The following is an 18,258-nucleotide window of genomic DNA, read 5'->3' as shown; positions in this document are numbered from 1 at the left end:
ACAAAGCCGTATTTAGATGCAGGCTCATCCACAGGCAGACCCATCAGTCCTCTGTTTTCCCCCACTTCAAAACCAAAGGAAATTGGTGTTTTCCTGATGTTAGCTCCATGGGAATCTACTCTATCTTATTTGTTTAGTTTCGGCACCATCAGGGGCCCACCCTTTTTATGTTTTTGTGTCTTTCTTTCTCCCCCCACCCCACCCCTTCCTATCCTTTCCTGAATCAATCCACTTGGTTGTGGGGTGTATTCAGTGATGTAAACGTTGCAGACAGAAACAGAATGAATAGAGCTGTGACGATTCCCTTCTCTATTTGACAAGGTTTCAATCTGAATGTTGCAACGTTAATGTAACATCTCTATAGTTCTCTCTTTGTCCTGTTCTGTGTGCACTGGAGATGGGATTCCTCTCCTTTGCAATCCAGTGATGGATGGACTGAAATAGTTAACGGCCCCCGAAGGAGATCTTCACCAGCATAATAGCCCTGCGCTGACATACAGTATGGTGTATATAGTACCGTTACATACGACTCAGTAATGTACTGGTACACATTGTACTGGTACACATTGTGTTTTCAAGAGAAACAAAGAATGACAGATGTCTGTCGGTGGATGAAGGATGTCTCAAAAGAGCTTTTTTATTTGTTTTATTTCACCTTTATTTAACCAGGTAGGCCAGTTGAGAACACGTTCTCATTTACAACTGCGACCTGGCCAAGATAAGGCATAGCAATTCGACACATACAACAACACATAGTTACACATGGAATAAAACAAAACAAAACAACCTTAGTGTGTGTCGTACTCATTTACGCACACAGTCAGTGCTACAGTATCGATCCTAGACCTTCTACTTTTTATTGCTTTCTCAAGGTTACAATGTCAGCCCATGTATGGAGACTGGAACCTTGAGCTGGAATGAAATAATCAGCAGTTACCATGGAGAGGGTTTTGTATTGAGTTGTGAGGGGTACCTGGTTTCCTCTCCTCCAAACCATATGCTATCCCCAGTCCACAGCAGCTGATGCTCCTGTATTGATCACCTCTTGCTGAGCTCCAAAAGGGGCTCGCCAGCTGATGGCTTTATCTGTCAATCTGGGTGTCCATTGATTGGAGCAGGTATCTGTGTTATAAAGAGAAGAGTGGGGAGGGCAGAGGTCTGCTGAGACCCTGTCAGTGTTCCTCCTGCCGGGGGTGAGGTTTATGTCCCCTACCTACCCTCTAAACCAGCCCTGTTCCAGTTGGCCACCTCTGTGGTCACTGCGGCAGCCCAGCTCTTCTGTTATTTGAGGAGCAGCTGATTTCAGACCTGTCTCTCTCTATTACCTTAGGCGAGGATGATGACGTTTTATATTTTGACGGGGAGAATAAACATAGAAGCACAGTGGAGATCGAAAAGCCGTCTAGTAATGTGCTCATCATGTCAAATTTCGACACAAGCCAATTTTTGCTAAAAAAAATAGACAGATTTACCCGCCAGCACAATTTGGTTATATTAGACTACTGAAACTGAATACAAATGTAAAAGTGTAGGTAGTGGTTTGATCTTTAGTTGAGATGGAGGGATTTGAGATCTGGGCTAGATCTCTTCTGTCTCCCTGGCCGTGTTTACCTGCAGGGGAGATGTGGGGTGGACCCCCCCCCCGCCTCATCACCTCTCTATCTGATGGACTGTTGATTAGAGTCCAGTCAGCCAGTAGTCCAAGCCAGACCCCGGCCTCGAGGGACCAAAAGGATTTGGGTTACAGTTGAAGTGGCCGTCTCACTTTTTGCGCTATCCACATTCCACTCTTTCAATCCCCCTCCCCCAATTCACCAGGTGACCCATCTTTATGACCCGAGAGGAGAGAGTCATGTTTCTCTCTCTCTCTCCCCTTCTCTTTTTAATCTTTCTCTCTCCCTCTCTCTTGCTCCTTCTCTCACCTCTTTATCGCTGATCTTCTTACTGAACTAATTGTTCCCAATGAGAGAGCGCGAGATTCCCGTCCCCATTTTGGACTGCAGCCAGATCACGGTCTACTCCGTGAGTTGTTACTGTTGTTCCTTTTATCATTGACGAGACTTGACGTATCAAAAGATTTGTCCTATAAATAAAAAGCTCTCGTTCCCAGGCTTCAATCTAGTGATTTACATGTTGTGTATTGAGTTTAACATATAATGCAAGGTCTCTTTGCAATTTACTCTTCAAATGTTTGTTGTGGGATTTCTTTTTTATGGTTTGTCATGAGACACTACCCCCTCCTCCCCTGAGGCCTGGCCGGCACCAGCTGTGCTTTTATATCCCCGCCTGCCTGGTGTTATTGGCCTCCTACATATATAGGGGGTAATCTTAACTCTCGCTATAGATAGGAGGGCTGTTTGGCTGCTGTGTCCACATACATATTCTGTACCACTTGATCTGAATTGGTCAGTCATGTGATGCATATGAATGGCTCTCCCCAGACTAAAGATAGCTAAAGAATTCCATACCGTCGCTGGACTTTACCTTCTATGTCCCTCGGCCCGGCATTAAAAATAAAACAAACGCTTCTCCAGCAGCAGCATAGCAGGCCCTGACATTACCAGGCTCAACATATGAACATGTAAACCAAATGGCCTGGGTCCCTGGGTAAACTAAACATCCAGCAGGAGCAGTCAGGGCTGCTTGTAGACTGTAATGGGTCTGAGGCAGAACAGAACAGTGGTGGGGAGCTGCAGGCCCTTGTTTGGTCTAATCTGGGATATTACTGGTGGTGGGGTGGATCCAAAGGGGTTTGGGGGGGATCTTCTGAAAGGACGCTGACATGAGGCAGAGGCCATTTGTGTTTTGGCTGACACCTTATAGCAGTAATCCAGTCTTTATCCAGCTGGCTGTCCCATCCACCTCATCCGCTCCTTCCCCCTCTCAGAGCATGGGGGGGCGTGTGTATATAGAGAAAGGGGGAGGGGGGTCCACAGAAAGCGATATATCCTTTAGATAATGATAGGCTTATAAATGCGCTCCTGCCTGCCCTTGTTTCTGTCTCTTTCTCACCTCTCTCCATCCACTCTTTCCTTCCTCTTTTCCTCCTCCCACTTACTCCGAAGAGGTGGATGGTAGTGAAACCCCACACCTCGTGGCAGCACATTCTGAATAAAATGCATTTCCTGTCTCCTCTCCCCAGCCCCTGTCAGCTGGAATGCCAGTAATGTGAAATCAGCTACATTTAATTTACGATGCTGGCATAAGATCAAGTTCATTTATTTATTATAGAATTCTTTAATGCAGACAGGTGTTTTACAAAAACATTGGTCAGGGATCATCATGTAATGACCTTGTTTTTTGTCACATGGAGATGGAACGCATCTTTGGAACTGTAGGGGGCAGTGTGGATGGTGCAGGGGGAAGGGGGTTAAACTTATCATGTGACAAGGGGATGCTTCAACACCAGTCTCATTGGTGTTTTTAAATGTTCTGTTTTCTCTCCTGGAACTGTGACTCACTAACTGACTGGTTCAGACTGCAGCAGGCTGGTCTCCCTCTTTTTGATCTTGTTCTCTATCCAGTGTAGTGTCTTCTAAGCTGGGCTGTGCCCACTACTGACAAAAGTGCCTCAATTACTGTACTGTAACTCCCTCCCAGTGGGGTGAGAGGTGGCTGCCTCCTGTCCCTTCCTGCCCCTATGGGCCTCTCTCTGTTGGGTTCTGGCGCTGTCTGAACACTGGAAGTACTGCAAATGGAGGAAGGAGTTAGGGAGTGGCTCAGGGAGCCTTACCACCACGGCACTTCCCACCACCATGACCTCTGACCTCCACAGCCATTAATCACTCGCCTCCTGATGGTCCTGTCCCAGGGGGGAAATCAGTCCAGGGCAAAGGATGATGGGAGGTGAAGCCTGTAGCCAATTACAAATCGTTTCGGTGCTGCAGTGGACAAATCCCTGCTGCCCTTTGAGAGAAAGCAGCCAATAGTGGCCTACATTAACGCTAGCATGAGCTAATGCTTCAGCTGTTCAATATGTGGCCTGCTATCCTGGCTACGCTGCTCTGCTACTCATTTCTACATCGACCGACTCTGGGGTTGTGTTTCCCAGATTAAAACGTGTTTAAAGTGATTGTGCCCACAGGCCTAAAAGAGCTAGAACAGATGTTTCTCACCAAAGACTGGTGGGTTGTTAGTTCTCACTAATGTTTCTCTATCTCCTCCAGTCTAGCTGAAGGGGCTTTGGTTAATTACGTCATTTAATCATTTTCATAAATGGGTTGTTGCAGTTTGCTCACATTTCAGCAGATCCTGTTGAAACGTGTTCATTTGATTCTGTAGCGTTAGGTTCATTGTAGCGCTGGGTTTATTGTAGCGTTTGTATTTTGTTTACGCAGGCAGAATATCTGCTTCAGAGTAAAAAAATCTATTGTCTCAATTAAAGTAGTGATTTTTGCAAAAAAACACGTCTCTACATCGCTTCCTGATGGTCCTATTCCTAACATTGATATTAGTGTGCTGGAATGGAATAGAGGCATTGATGTGAATTAAAGCCTAAATGCTGGGTTGTCAGTGCAGGTCAGGTCTATTGTGCTTATCTGTTCTGGCCTCATTGTCCAGGGGGACATACGGCTGGCTGTGTATGAAAACGGCTTCTTGCTGACCTGCACTTTAATTCAGACATCAATAACCCCTGGCCAACCTCTGACCCCTGCAGTTGTACTAATTGTTTGATGCAGGATTGATGTCCTTGCAGCGCTGCATTAAATAACTGTGGCCTGACCAGGGCTCAGGCTGGCCTTTTACACCACATTCCTTCTGATTTTGATAGGCTGTATGTTCTGGAAGCGCTGGGCTACTGGCTCCTGTTCTATCTACCCTCTACCCAGCCTATCTCCGTCTCTCTCTCTGGTGGCTGGTGGTAGTGACACCATGCTCCCTGTGTTAATCAAACATCCTGCCTGATGTCATCTCATCCACCACACAGACAGGACTTCAGACACATTATTGGGCTGTTGGCACTTCTTCAATCTTACAGGAAACTGATATGTCCTAGCGGCCATGGACAATCTAAAGTTCATGTTATGAGATCAGAAAGTTGAATTCCGGGAAAAGCTGAGACTATTCCCACTGTCTCGTAGGTGTAGTGGATTTTGATTTCCTATCTTAGCTAGCTGTAGTTACCGCTGGCTTTGTTGATGGCCTACTCTATATAGGCTTTAGTCGTAAGTAGGGTTGCAAAGATTCAGAAACTTTCTGGTAAATTTCAAGGAATTTTTCTGGAAATGTTCCATGGGAAGTTAATCCTGGGAATTTGGTGAATTTTGCTTAAATTCATCCAAAAAGTTGGTTTACAATAGTGATACTGTTTTGTGGGATACACATACGGCAATTCTAGGTCTTGTGGCATATTTTGGTTAAACTATCCCCAATTCAATGGAATTGCAACCCTCTACATGCACAGTGCATTCTTCCATCACATGTACAACTGATTCTCAAGATCTTGCACACTAATGAGATGCTCTTGAGCCCACACAACTACACTGACTGAGCCAAGGACTACATGTTTTCTGGTACGTTTTGATTACAATACTGGGTGGGGTGAATATATTTTATGACACATGATTTTTTTGTTAACTAGTAAATAGTAGCCTACAGCAAAGTGTGTTAAAATAATTCCTGCTCGTTCGTTTTTGCTACCGTGTGCGTTTTAGCTTGCTTGAGCCTGCTAACTGAGTGTTAATTCACCTGTTTCCATACATATTTCATTTAAAACTTATCTTACAAAGGAGTTGTTTAATCTAACTGTTTAACTATTTATTTGTACATGCAATTGTATTTTTTATTTTTTTTTCTAATCTTTACAGGAAAATACCACAGGCACTATCTGATGTGTGGATACATTTCTCTGCAGCTAATGTAGAAGGAAAAGCGGTGTACATTTGCAAATACTGTGCCAAATCATATGTGAAGAATGCAACAAAGATGCAGAATCCTCTGATCAAGTGCATAAAGTTCCCTCAGCGCTCACAACACGCAACCTCTGATAAAAGTCCCTCTACTTCCATTCCAAGTGAAAATGATGAATCAGACACCTTATCGATAGCAAAGAATCAGAAGTTTTTTGACTCAATGGAGGAACGTAGTCAGAGAAATGCTGATGAATGTCTTGCTCGAGCTGTGTATGCAACTGGTTAATCTCTGATGCTCACAAGCAATGTGTATTGGAAGAGATTTCTGAATGTTCTTCGCCCAGCATACACCCCTCCAACCAGACATGCTTTGTACTCCATTTTCTGGATGCAGTGTTCAAGTGCAGGTCAAGCAAATCATAGAGAAAGCAGACTGTATTGCAGTCATCTCCTGATCGGGGGTCGAATGTTCGTGGGCAAGGAATAATTAACTACATCTCCACCCCTCAACCAGTATTCTACAAGAACACAGACACAAGGGACAACAGACACACCGGTCTCTACATTGCAGATGAACTGAAGGCAGTCATCAATGACCTTTGACCACAGAAGGTATTTGTACTGGTAACAGACAATGCTGCGAACATGAAGGCTGCTTGGTCTAAAGTGGAGGACTCCTACCCTCACATCACACCCATTGGCTGTGCTGCTCATGCATTGAATCTGCTCCTCAAGGACATCATGGCACTGAAAACAATGGATACACTCTACAAGAGAGCCAAGGAAATGGTTAGGTTTGCTGCTATAACTTGATGACCCTTCACAATCTACCTCACCAAGCAAAGTGAGAAGAATAAGACAACCACATTGAAGCTGGCCAGCAACACTCATTGGGGTGGTGTCATCATGTTTGACAGTCTCCTGGAGGGGAAGGAGTCTCTCCAAGAAATGGCCATTTCACAGTCTGCTGATATGGACAGCCCCATCAAGAGGATCCTCCCGCATTATGTATTTTGGGAGAGAGTGGTAAGCAGCATGAAACTCCTGAAACCTATAGCAGTAGCCATTGAACGGATTGAGGGAGACAATGCCATCCTGTCTGATGTTTAGACTCTGCTTGTAGATGTAAGAGAAGAAATCCGTACTGCCCTGCCCACTTCACTGTTGCTCCAAGCAGAGGAAACTGCAGTTCTGAAATGCATCAAAAAGCGTGTTGAACCCCAAGTATGCTGGCAAGAGCATCCTGTCTGGTGCAGAGATCAACAAGGCCTATGGTGTCATCATTACCGTGTCTCGCCACCTTGGCCTGGATAAGGGCAAGGTCCTTGGCAATCTGGCAAAATATACTTCCAAGCAAGGGCTTTGGGATGGAGATGCAATTTGGCAGTCGTGCCAACATATCTCATCAGCCACCTGATGGAAGGGACTTTGTGGATCTGAGGCTCTTTCCCCTGTTGCCTCCATCATCCTCCAAATCCCACCAACATCAGCCACCTCAGAGCGCAACTGGTCCTTGTTTAGGAACACACACACTAAAGCACGCAACAGGCTGACCAATACAAGGGTTGAAAAATTGGTGGCTATCCGGACAAATTTGAGGCTTTTTGAGCCTGACAACGAGCTATCCTCAACAAGGTTGGAAAGTGACAGTGAAGATGAGGCCTCAGTCTGATGTGCAAGAGGTGGACATTGAGGAGGAGATCCAGGGAGAAGACATGGAAGCCTGAGAGGAAGACAGTCTAGAATCTAAAGCTTCAGTTATCATTTTACAGATGTATGTTGAAAACGTTTTTGGGAGATGCGATGGATCATTGGGGATCATTCAATATTCCCTTTTGTTGTTCAGTGAAATCATCCCGTATGAAGTCAACTCATTTAATTGAAGTTCAATTCGTAACTAAATTGTTTTTTTATTTCTATTGGAAGGATTTAATAATTTGCAATTATGTCTACTTATGATAAAGTTAAAGGTTTATGTTTCTGTCTCCATATGATATGGTAAATATATCCAATGCAAAAAAACATCTATATTTAAATGGTATTAATATTAATTTTGCATATATTTCTGTTAATTCCCATGAAAAGTTTCCACCTCCTGAATATTCCTCAAAATGTGCAACCCTAGTTGTAAGGGTTTACAGTGTTTTTATAACACATGTTCCTCTCTGACATGAGATGAGGTTATGCCTCTGCAGCCACGCCCCGCCCCAGAGTTAGTTAGCAACACTTACACAAGCTAGCCCATGTGTCCTCCAGTCAGAGCCAATGATTCTAATGGTTTAATTAAAGACAACCTGTGCCTTGGAGGAGGGGACTGACTGGCTGCTGCTTACTTGAGACTTTGAATCAGGACCAGGACTAATCTTTGCTATTTGAAAAATACATGACTGGGTCTTATTCCAGGTTAGATCTGCTAGCAGCCTGCGGAGGCTGGGAGGATTGGCTGCTATTCACCACTATGCCACAAAGCTGGCCTGGCCTCCGCCTGGCCGTCCTCTCTACTCAGCAGCCACTCTGCACCAGGCCCCGGGCAGCACTAGCACAACAGCTAACAGCAGAGGGGTGTGGATTTACTCTGCACAATCCCCTAAATAAGCTTTATTATACCAGGCTATCCATGCTCACCTCCCCCTCCCCGCTGCCCAAAGATTAGCAGGCCTACAATCCCCCCCCCCCGACATGTCGGGACTGGAGAGTGGCGCGTAGCACTTTTTTCTAGGCCAGGGTTACACCTCCCTCCCTCCTCCCCCCCGACACACACACTTTCTACACGCTTTACTGCAGATAAGCTGTTAACAAGATTAATGCATCTGTATCAAAAGTCTGGAGCAGGTTCACTTTGTTGTTTGCAAATCCCTCTTTCCAGGTCCAGCTGTCTTTGCCTTAACTTGGCTAATATGTTCTCTTTGTCATTAGTTTCCCAGTCTAATTCAACCGGCTCTCTCTGTCACCGAGAGCATTAACGATATCATCTGGGTATTTGTTTCAGCAAACAATTTAGGGTGAAAATGTACTTTCAATAATAGAAGATCGCGTACCATTTCTGTTAGTTAACTTTTCAAAGCATGTTACAGTGCTCTGAAAATATTCAGAGTAAAAAACAAAACAATGTTCACTTTTTTTAGGTTGTTAAAACGTGCAACAAACCACCTCATCCACACCAGCTCCTTCAGCAATGTCACTCTAACAGGATATTTGGGTCCATATTGATGCGTGTGGTTCTACCTTCAGGGACTCCAGTGAACCGCATCCCCATCATGGCCAAGCAGGTTCTGGACCTGTACATGCTTTACAAGCTGGTGACAGAGAAGGGCGGCCTGGTGGAGGTCATCAACAAGAAGATCTGGAGAGAGATCACCAAGGGCCTCAGCCTGCCCACCTCTATCACCTCTGCTGCCTTCACCCTCCGCACACAGTAAGTCTCTCTCTATGGTGTGTATCTGTGTCTCTTTCTTTCTATGACGGCTGTGTCTGTCTGCATGTGTCCATTCATCCTGACCCTAGGGGGAGGTGTGTGTGTGTGTGTGTACACGCATCCCTCTTTTAACTACTCACCTCTCTCGCTGCATTCCATCCTCCATCCATTACATCACACGTGTGAGGAGCCCATTGATCCAATAGATTTTGTGATGGGATTTGGGTCAGAGTTCACAACAATTGAGGTGGGCTTTCACTGAGGGGTGAGCGCTCTGTGTTCTGTAAGCCCCTGTGTAGGGCTTTAGCTCTCTACACTGCTGCCTGTATACCAGAGAGCCTTAATGAACCTTTATGTATTTTTAATGCTAGCCTACTCAGCCTGCCTGTTCTCTCCAGCAGCAACGGTCCACTGGTCTTATCTAATGGATAGTGCTCTTCACTCCGTATTGATCCTCAGTGTGTTCTCTCTCTTTCTCTCCATTATGCTCTTCGCTTTTATAAATGTTTGAGGTAGAAAAATACCTATGCTGCTAATGCTACTGCACACTCAGGCTGTTACATACCATGGTCTCTGTTAGGTAGCTATTTGACCTCTCTGCCACGGCATCAACACTACATGAACAAAAGTATGTGGACACCTGCTCGTCCAACATCTCATTCCAAAGTCATTAACATGGAGTTGGTCCCCTCTTTGCTGTCTCCACTCTTCAGGGAAGGCTTTCCAGTAGATGTTGGAACATTGCTGCAGGGACTTTACTTCCATTCAGCCACAAGAGCATTAGTGAGGTCGGGCACTGATGTTGGGCGATTAGGCCTGGTTTGCAGTTAGCGTTCGAATTCATCCGAAATGTGTTTGATAGGGTTGAGGTCAGGGCTCTGTGCAGGCCAGTCAAGTTCTTCCACACCGATCTCGACAAACCATTTCTGTTTTGTGCACAGGGGCATTGTCATGCTAAAACAGGAAAGGGCCTTCCCCAAACTGTTGCCACAATGTTGGAAGCACAGAATCGTCTGGAATGTCATTGTATGCTCTAGCATTAAGATTTTAGACTGCCAGATGGTGAAGCGTGCTCCAGAGTCCATTGGTGGCGAGCTTTACACCACTCTAGCCGATGCTTGGCATTGCTCATGGTGACTTGTTGGAAAGGTGGCATCCTATGACGGTGCCATGTTGAAAGTCACTGAGCTCTTCAGTAAGGCCATTCTACTGCCAATGTTTGTCTATGGAGATTGCATGGCTGTGTGCTCGATTTTATACACCTGTCAGCAACGAGTGTGGCTGAACTAGCCGAATTCACTAATTTGAAGGGGTGTCCATATACTTTTGCAAATATAGTGTGCGTGTACTCTGATCTGAAGACCATTTATGCACGCATGACTAAGTTTCTTTGGTCTGCTAAATGGCATATCTTATCTTCCATCTTAATGTTTGTCTCATTCAGGTACATGAAGTACCTGTATCCCTTTGAGTGTGAGAGGAAAGGTCTAAGTTCCCCAGGCGAGCTTCAGGCGGCAATCGACAGTAACCGCCGGGAGGGCCGTCGCCCCAGCTACAGCAGCAGCCTCTTCAGCTTCTCCCCCAGCACAGCCCCTCACATCCTCTCCCCTCCCAAGATGCACCTGTCTGCACTGGGGGCCGGGGCCGCTGGGAGCCTCAACGGCCTGCTGGCCTCACCCGTCCACACTCTCAAAAAAGGTGAGTATTAAAGGATCAACAACTTCTCAATAAATGACTGGAAATTAAGGGTTAAGATTGGAAAATAAATAATTATAAATGTATTAATACAAATAAATACTGCAATTAAACACACAGTAGGCATCTTGGCAAAAGGAAAACAAAGCCCATGGTGTCTATTGGGTTCCAAATAAGATCGAAGTGAGAGTTGCGCTCCATCAGACTGATCAGAGCACAACCCTCAAGAAATATCCATAGTGCCGTGGCGCCCTCTGTCGCAATGGTTAGGAACTACAGGAGAATTTTCTTGAGTTGTCTGGAAAGGATTCGACACCACAGTCTACAGAGAGTATTATTACAAGAAGAAATGCTCTGATTTCTTAATGGTCCTTTACAGAAGTATTTTGTACTTTACATACTTTACTTTCATTGGCAGGCCTTGTGTTATGAAATGTCTGCAGCACAGGAGGTTGGTAACACGTTCATTGGGGAAGACAGCCTCGTGGGAATGGCTGGAGTGGAATAAGTGGAACGGTATCAAATACATCAAACACAAGGTTTCTGCCAACCAGGTGGCGCATCGATCTAAGGCACTGCATTGCAGTACTTGAGGCATCACTACAGACCTGGGTTTGATCCCAGGCTGTGTCACAGCCGGCCGTGACCGGGAGACCCATGAGGCGGTGCACTATTGGCGTAGCGTCTTCCGGGTTAGGGGAGGGTTTGGCCGGCCGGGATGTCCTTGTCCCATCGCGCTCTAGCGACTCCTTGTGGCGGGCGAGGCGCCTGCTGTACGGTGTTTCCTCCGACACATTGGTGCGCCTGGCTTCCGGGTTAAGGGAGCAGTGTCAAGAAACAGTTAGGCATGACAGGGTGATGTTTCGGAGGACGCATGGCACTCGACCTTCCCCTCTCCCGAGTCCGTATGGGAGTTGCAGCAATGGGACAAGACTGTAACTACCAATTGGATACCATGAAATTGGGGAGAAAAAGGGCTAACATATGGTTTCCATGTGTATGATGCCATTCCATTATTATAAGCCGTCCTCCCCTCAGCAGCCTCCACTGTTCTCCAGTGTGTATTGTACTGTATATTGTGTGATGATCGATGTGCTATGCACTCCCATTGTGATCAAAGCGTCTTGAGTGTGACTGAGGGTTTGACCCTGGGCTGTTCACTGTCTCTTAACCATTTACTACTGATTAATAACATGTTTCCCACAGACAGCAGGACACTTTACGGCCAGCCTGGATTACAGCTGTCCACATCAATAGGATCTGGCTTGATCACTACCATTACCTGTTTTTCTTATCTGATCTTGCCTTTGATGTTATTGGAATGCGGCTCAGTTACAGAAAATACTGTGTAATGGCCCACATAATTGCTGTGGGTTTTTTTTCTTCTCTAAAATAGGTAGTTATTGTTTCAACAGATCTCCCTCCCTTTCTTTGGCCTCATTTTACCATGTTAAATTGTCATTTAATCAATAAAAAAAATCTTCATATTTTACGATACTGAAATGAATCTCATATTTTTGTTTCCATGGAAGTAACATATCCTACCTCTCCTACCCTGCCTCTCTTTAGAAGAGATCACCCCCTCCATGATGGCAGCGGCTCGTGGTTCCTCCATGTCCCTGGCGCTGGGGCAGCAGCAGGTGGCAGGGCTGGCGCGGGCTGCCACTCTGGAGCAGCTGAGGGAGAAGCTGGAGACTGGCGAGGGCCCTGAGAGGAAGATGGCACGCCTGGCAGAGGAGCAGCAGCGTCTGATGCAGCAGGCCTTCCAACACAACCTGCTTGTCATGGCCTCCCAGGTCCCCATGAACCTGCGCCTGGGCAACAGTGCCACCGCTAGAGGTACGTGCCCAGGCACTCTATACAGTTACATATCATAGTCAGTTTGTATCTGACACATACAGTACATTCTATACGTATTCGAGACTGGAGTAATGCCTGATATGCACTAGTAATTATTTTCTCAATGAAACGTTTACATTTAAATACGCTAGTGATGCACGCTGAAGTTCCCTCGATGCCTGACTCTCTCTCTGAGCACCATAGAAAAAACACACCGCCTACACCAGATACCCTCACAGTTCTCCAACTCCCATTCCTCAGCTCCCCCGTGAGATAGAGGATGACATTTAGAAGCCATTATAAAGGCAACGCAGCGGTCACTGCACAACAGAGATGAAGGCTGCCAGGCCACTCTGCTAGCTGACTCACTGACCTGCGCCTCTTCAGCTCAGCCTCTGGCTGTTTGGATGTACGTCGTAACACATGCTTTATTTGGTGCCTTAATGTTATCACATGCTGGTTATTCCCCACGTCTCTCTTTCTCTCTCACACTCTCTCACTCTCACTCTCCCTCTCACTCACACAGTAGAGGTGCAGCCTGTATGTGTGTTTGCGAGTACAACAATCAACACATTATGACTACTACACAATAAAAGCTTTGAGAGGGGAAGTGCAGAATGTTTTCCTGGGGTCACTGTGACATGATTGTGTTTCTCTCTCCTCAGTGGGTTATGCAGATGTATGCTGCAAGACACCCACAAGGAAATGTGCGTGACACCCGATTCTCACTTACTGCATGTTATTGTACAGTACCTGTGTAGACAATGAATAGAGAGAGTTCGATTCTAGTTCCCATGTTTCTGCGTCCTTTCCCTTGGAGATATATATTTTTTTTTATTGGTCAGAGGTTCTGGATTTTCTTTCTGCCCACAGTGGTTTACACTTCCTATTTATTTCTCTTTCCAGATGAGAAGCAGCAGGATATGGCTCTGAGCATCTCCACCAATGGATCTGCTAGCATCAGTGTGTCTGTGGAGGTCAACGGCACACTCTATTCAGGTGTGTGTGCGCGTGCGTGAGCGTACGTGTACATACACTCAGGAATAAACGGATTTGGCTGTGTTGTTTATCTTGCTGTAATATTCTGTTTGTCCTTCTGTCCTGTAGGAACCCTGTTTGCACAGAAGTCAGGCGCACCAGGGACTAGTGTGTCCACTGCGGCCACAGTGCCCCCTGCTGGACCCAGCGCTGGGTTTGGGTTCGCCACCTCTACTCACAGCCACAGTCCAAGCTCCTCCTCTTCCAAGGGGCCTTGCTCGGCCGAGCCCTCCACCAGTGGCTCCCCTTAGCTCAGGCCGCCCTACCACCCACTCTCCAGGCTTTTCCTCACCACCGAGGCCTAGCATGAATACAGTACATTGATAAATCGATAAGAAAAAAACTGTTGCACAACAAATACCTCATCGCTCCTGTCAACCTTGGCTACCCATTTATGAATACACAATTCACACACCCAATTACATCTCAAGAAAACATGCACACACACACACCTATGCATTTTACACACTCGACACACATGTGCACATACACACATGCATTTCAGACACCCAGCACACACAGACTCTTATACCAAATGCATGCTAAACACAATCAAAGCGCTCAGCCAAAACCCACTGACAGGTGTTCACAACTGAACTTGAAGAGTTTTATTTTATGATTTTGTTTGTTGCCATTTGTTTGTATTTTTTTGTTGTTGTTGAAATATTATTCATATTATTTTTTTAGTTATCTTTTTACATACCACTGCAGGTTACTTGATTTTAGGTATCTTTACCTCAGGAGCTGTAGTATATTTCACCTGAATTAACTTTATTTTTGTATCCTTTTTGATCTTATTGAAATTAGGGGAATTTTGGGGCATTTCACAACGGAACCTCACTCACCTCAGCACACCACCTACGCATTTATACCCTATCACAACGCTCGAGTTGCCATGACGACAGTCCGTAGCCTTTTTACTTCTGAGTGCACTACATTATTGCTCCTACAGATCGCCATGTAATACCTCGTATACAGTAGTCACTCCCACAATCAATACCAGGGAGTCACCCACTCATTCAGCCTATTTGGAATGTACTTCATCTTCAATCTAACTCAAGATGCAGATGGGCCTTGTGTCTAAAGGGCTTTGAGGATCAGAATTAGCTTTGGACATTTTATCACACACGTGATGTTATAAGAGCCGACTGATCCGCCGATCTGTTTAGGACTAGCAAGCCCCAAACTCACCACCCCGCATCTATCTATCTATCTATCTAATAATCAGAAAGGTAGTGAAGGTGTTCTGGTCCCTGCTCTGGGATCAGTGTGTGTCCCTAGTTCAATTCAACAGAGAGGAGAGACATCACCCATCAATGGTTTTCCTCGAACACTGGCAGACCAGAAGTGTTTTAACCACATACCTTTTCAAACCTCATATTCGCCTCTCCGTTTGGGATAGGGGCCTTTCTCAGGAAGCATCGTGAAGTCTCTTATTATGGACTCGCTTTGTCATTTAAAAAAGGATCCCACCGAAAGAATGCGCAAGTCTAACAGACTGTCTTCAAAGAATACCTCAGACTCTCTAGAAGGAGACGTACACTACATACCTCATTGCTGCAAAGCCAGCGTGACTTGACCTGGTGGTTTGAGTCCCTGTGACGAGCAACGGTCCACAGGAGTGGACTCCTCCGGAATGCTGGACTACATACGTAGAGACTTGACTGCTGGATTTTCTTGGGGACACATTATTATACCAAGCTGAACTGGGATGGGCTTGCTCTCCTCCTGTTGTCTCTGGCTTACTTCATACTGCGTTTTATGAGACTAAATCTATTTGAGTTTTGCTCTGCATGTGTACAATCGGGTGGCCAGTTTTTTACACCGTAATCCTCTGGTGTGTGGTAGCCTCTGGTCGGTGCACAACTGAATACCAAAGACTAGCCCTGTTCCCTACCCAGGCTGTTGTGGGCTAGCTGCTGTGGGTTAGCTGAATGGGCTAGCTGCTGTGGGTTAGCTGAATGGGCTAGCTGCTGTGGGTTAGCTGAATGGGCTAGCTGCTGTGGGTTAGCTGAATGGGCTAGCTGCTGTGGGTTAGCTGAATGGGCTAGTTGCTGTGGGTTAGCTGAATGGGCTAGTTGCTGTGGGTTAGCTGAATGGGCTAGCTGAACCACTAGGTAGGATACAGTGGGATACAGTTTAGTCCCTGCTGTTAAAGTTGTCAGCTCTAGTTATGTTGCTTTCCTTATCTTAATCAGACCTTTGCTTACCTGTGATTGAGTCTTGGGACTGGTATGGTTCTGCCTGGCATGGCACGCATCACCTGACATATTCCTCAGTGAGTTATGCTGCAGTCGCACAGTATATGATGCACAAAGCCCTTTGGCCTAACCTCTACATTGAATAAGACAGAGAAGGGGTAGCTGTTTCGCCAACTGGTTTCTCTGTCTCAATTCAAAGTTCAGGCCTCCCAAATTCCTCCGACACATCCACTGTTACAGTATTTCCATTCTCAAACTGTTCAGGTAATTTCTCAGCATTTTTAATAGAACATGATTTGGATTAAATGAATTTCTAGCATTATCTGTATTGAATGTGAGGTGTTTAACTGTTTCTAAACCTTTTACCCCCTTATCGCTGAGGTGGGCAGCCTTGTTGCTTTCATTTTTTAAATTTAACCTTTATTTAACTAGGCAAGTCGGTTAAGAACAAATTCTTATTTACAATGACAGCCTAGGAACAGTGGGTTATAACTGCCTTGTTCAGGGGCAGAACGACAGATTTTTACCTTGTTTGCTCGGGGATTCGATCTAGCAACCTTTCGGTTACTGGCCCTACGCTCTAACCACTAGGCTACCTGCTTCCCTAGTAAGCTGTGTTTTAGCTGTTATTTGTTGGCTTTTGTGGTGCAGACCACCGGTCAGGATTACAGGACCACCACAACATATATACAATGACTGAAGAGACACCTGCAATCCCTTGTGATGAAATATGTCCACATTTAATAAAGGTGAAAGATGTAGTTGCTGCCTTAATCTGCTGTGAGAGACCATTGAACCTTTCAGGAGCTCTCTGCTAGGAATGACTGTTTTATCTTCAAGCTTAATCCTTTGACGAGTAAACTATTTCCATTATCTTTATGAATTCAGTCAGACATTAAGGCATTCATCATTCATGTTATTGGTTTCAAAACCAAGGTATGCTATTTATTTGTTGATTTTTCTTCTGATGGACCGAGTTAGCTTCATCACTTAGGTGGTGTCACTAAAACCCTTTTTGCTTCTCTCACTGTTTTAAACAGAAATGTCTGTTTTCTATCCAATCAGTTTAGTCAATGACTGTCTGACAGCGTAGCCTTACAGCCTTTGCATGAGAGAGGGAGCGTGTGCGAGAGCAAGTTCAGAATATGCTAGAGGGTGTGAAACAACCATGTAATGCCATGTAGGAGACTGCAGGTGGTGCTGTCCTCTAAGACTACACCATGACAAGGGTGGGCAACAGGTTAGAACCACATTCACTGGGAATTCAGTTTACAGCTCCGGCTTATGTGGGTTACAATTGTGTGTCTGTGTGAGCTCTTGAAGACCTCTTACCTCAGGGCATTGGGCTGCTGTCATTGTTGCATTTGATATTGAAGTTATGCAATTGGCATGTATACTGAGGGACACATCCTAATGTAAATCTCTGACAACCCTAAAGCTGTCTCTAGTGACTTGCTAAATGCTATTTTAGACTGGTTCGGTTTTTTGTTGCTTTTTGATTTGTGTCATCAGTTACAGGCAAGGTCACATCACTCAGGAAACTGTGAAGTTGAAAGTCTGCCTAACCTTGTCCTTGGATGGTTTGGATTTTTATTAGATTGTTAATTGTTTAAATCTAACCTGATCTGTGTAATACAAGTACATATGTAAGTGGTTATTGAATACCTCATTTATCGATTGTTGTTTTTGGCTTGTATAATGCTCCGTATATAAATCTGTGGGGTTTGTGCATATTTTTGTACGGTTGTTATGTCCATAATAATAACATTACTGATGTTATAGTTTTCTCTTTTGATTAAAACAAAATTGGGATGTGAATGCTTGTAAAACTGGTTTGTGCTGATTGTATTTAAAAGAGGAGCACTTTTCCAAAGTGATTGACACATTCAGTTTTGTTTATATTAGTAATATAAAGATATGGTTCTCAGGGCTTTAAACTTGTATGTCATGATAAAGTTTTACTTTATATCTTATGTGTGTGGTTTTTGTGGCTTGAATTTCCTTCGTCCTTCCTTTTGCATGGGGCCAACTCTATTATTTGGAAAAATGACGAAAAAGGAGAAATGCGCTGGAGAAGTTGAACTAGGCCTCCTCTCATATCCCAGTGTGGACCTTTTAAAATATACATTTTCATTGGCACATGAATGATACAGGACTTGGAGCCATGTTTCAGCAGCTGCACCGTTGAGATTAGAGCGAGAAATGTACTAAGTGCAGG

General features: G+C 45.1%; 1 protein-coding gene across 4 annotated transcripts in view; it reads left to right on the top strand.

Annotated features, from left to right (window-relative positions):
• LOC115167307 (AT-rich interactive domain-containing protein 3B) overlaps window positions 1-18,013 on the top strand; it is a 77,417-nt gene extending 59,404 nt beyond the window's left edge. The window contains exons 5-10 of one of the 4 annotated variants that reach the window (XR_003870468.1): window positions 9,084-9,267; window positions 10,712-10,965; window positions 12,532-12,801; window positions 13,063-13,210; window positions 13,467-13,508; window positions 13,708-13,724. Coding sequence is in view for 3 of the 4 variants with exons in the window: in XM_029721610.1 (XP_029577470.1) it covers window positions 9,084-9,267; window positions 10,712-10,965; window positions 12,532-12,801; window positions 13,467-13,508; window positions 13,708-13,800; window positions 13,909-14,090 (1,025 nt within the window). In the remaining variant the exon portion in view is untranslated. Of the gene's footprint in view, window positions 1-9,083; window positions 9,268-10,711; window positions 10,966-12,531; window positions 12,802-13,062; window positions 13,211-13,466; window positions 13,509-13,707; window positions 13,801-13,908 lie in introns of those variants that run through there. The other 3 variants (XM_029721611.1, XM_029721610.1, XM_029721613.1) reach the window with 3 other exon arrangements.
• Window positions 18,014-18,258: the final 245 nt, after the last annotated feature.

This window comes from Salmo trutta, chromosome 29, assembly GCF_901001165.1.
Source record: "Salmo trutta chromosome 29, fSalTru1.1, whole genome shotgun sequence".
NCBI classification, from domain to species: domain Eukaryota; kingdom Metazoa; phylum Chordata; class Actinopteri; order Salmoniformes; family Salmonidae; genus Salmo; species Salmo trutta.
This window is presented reverse-complemented; position numbering and strand designations above follow the sequence as displayed.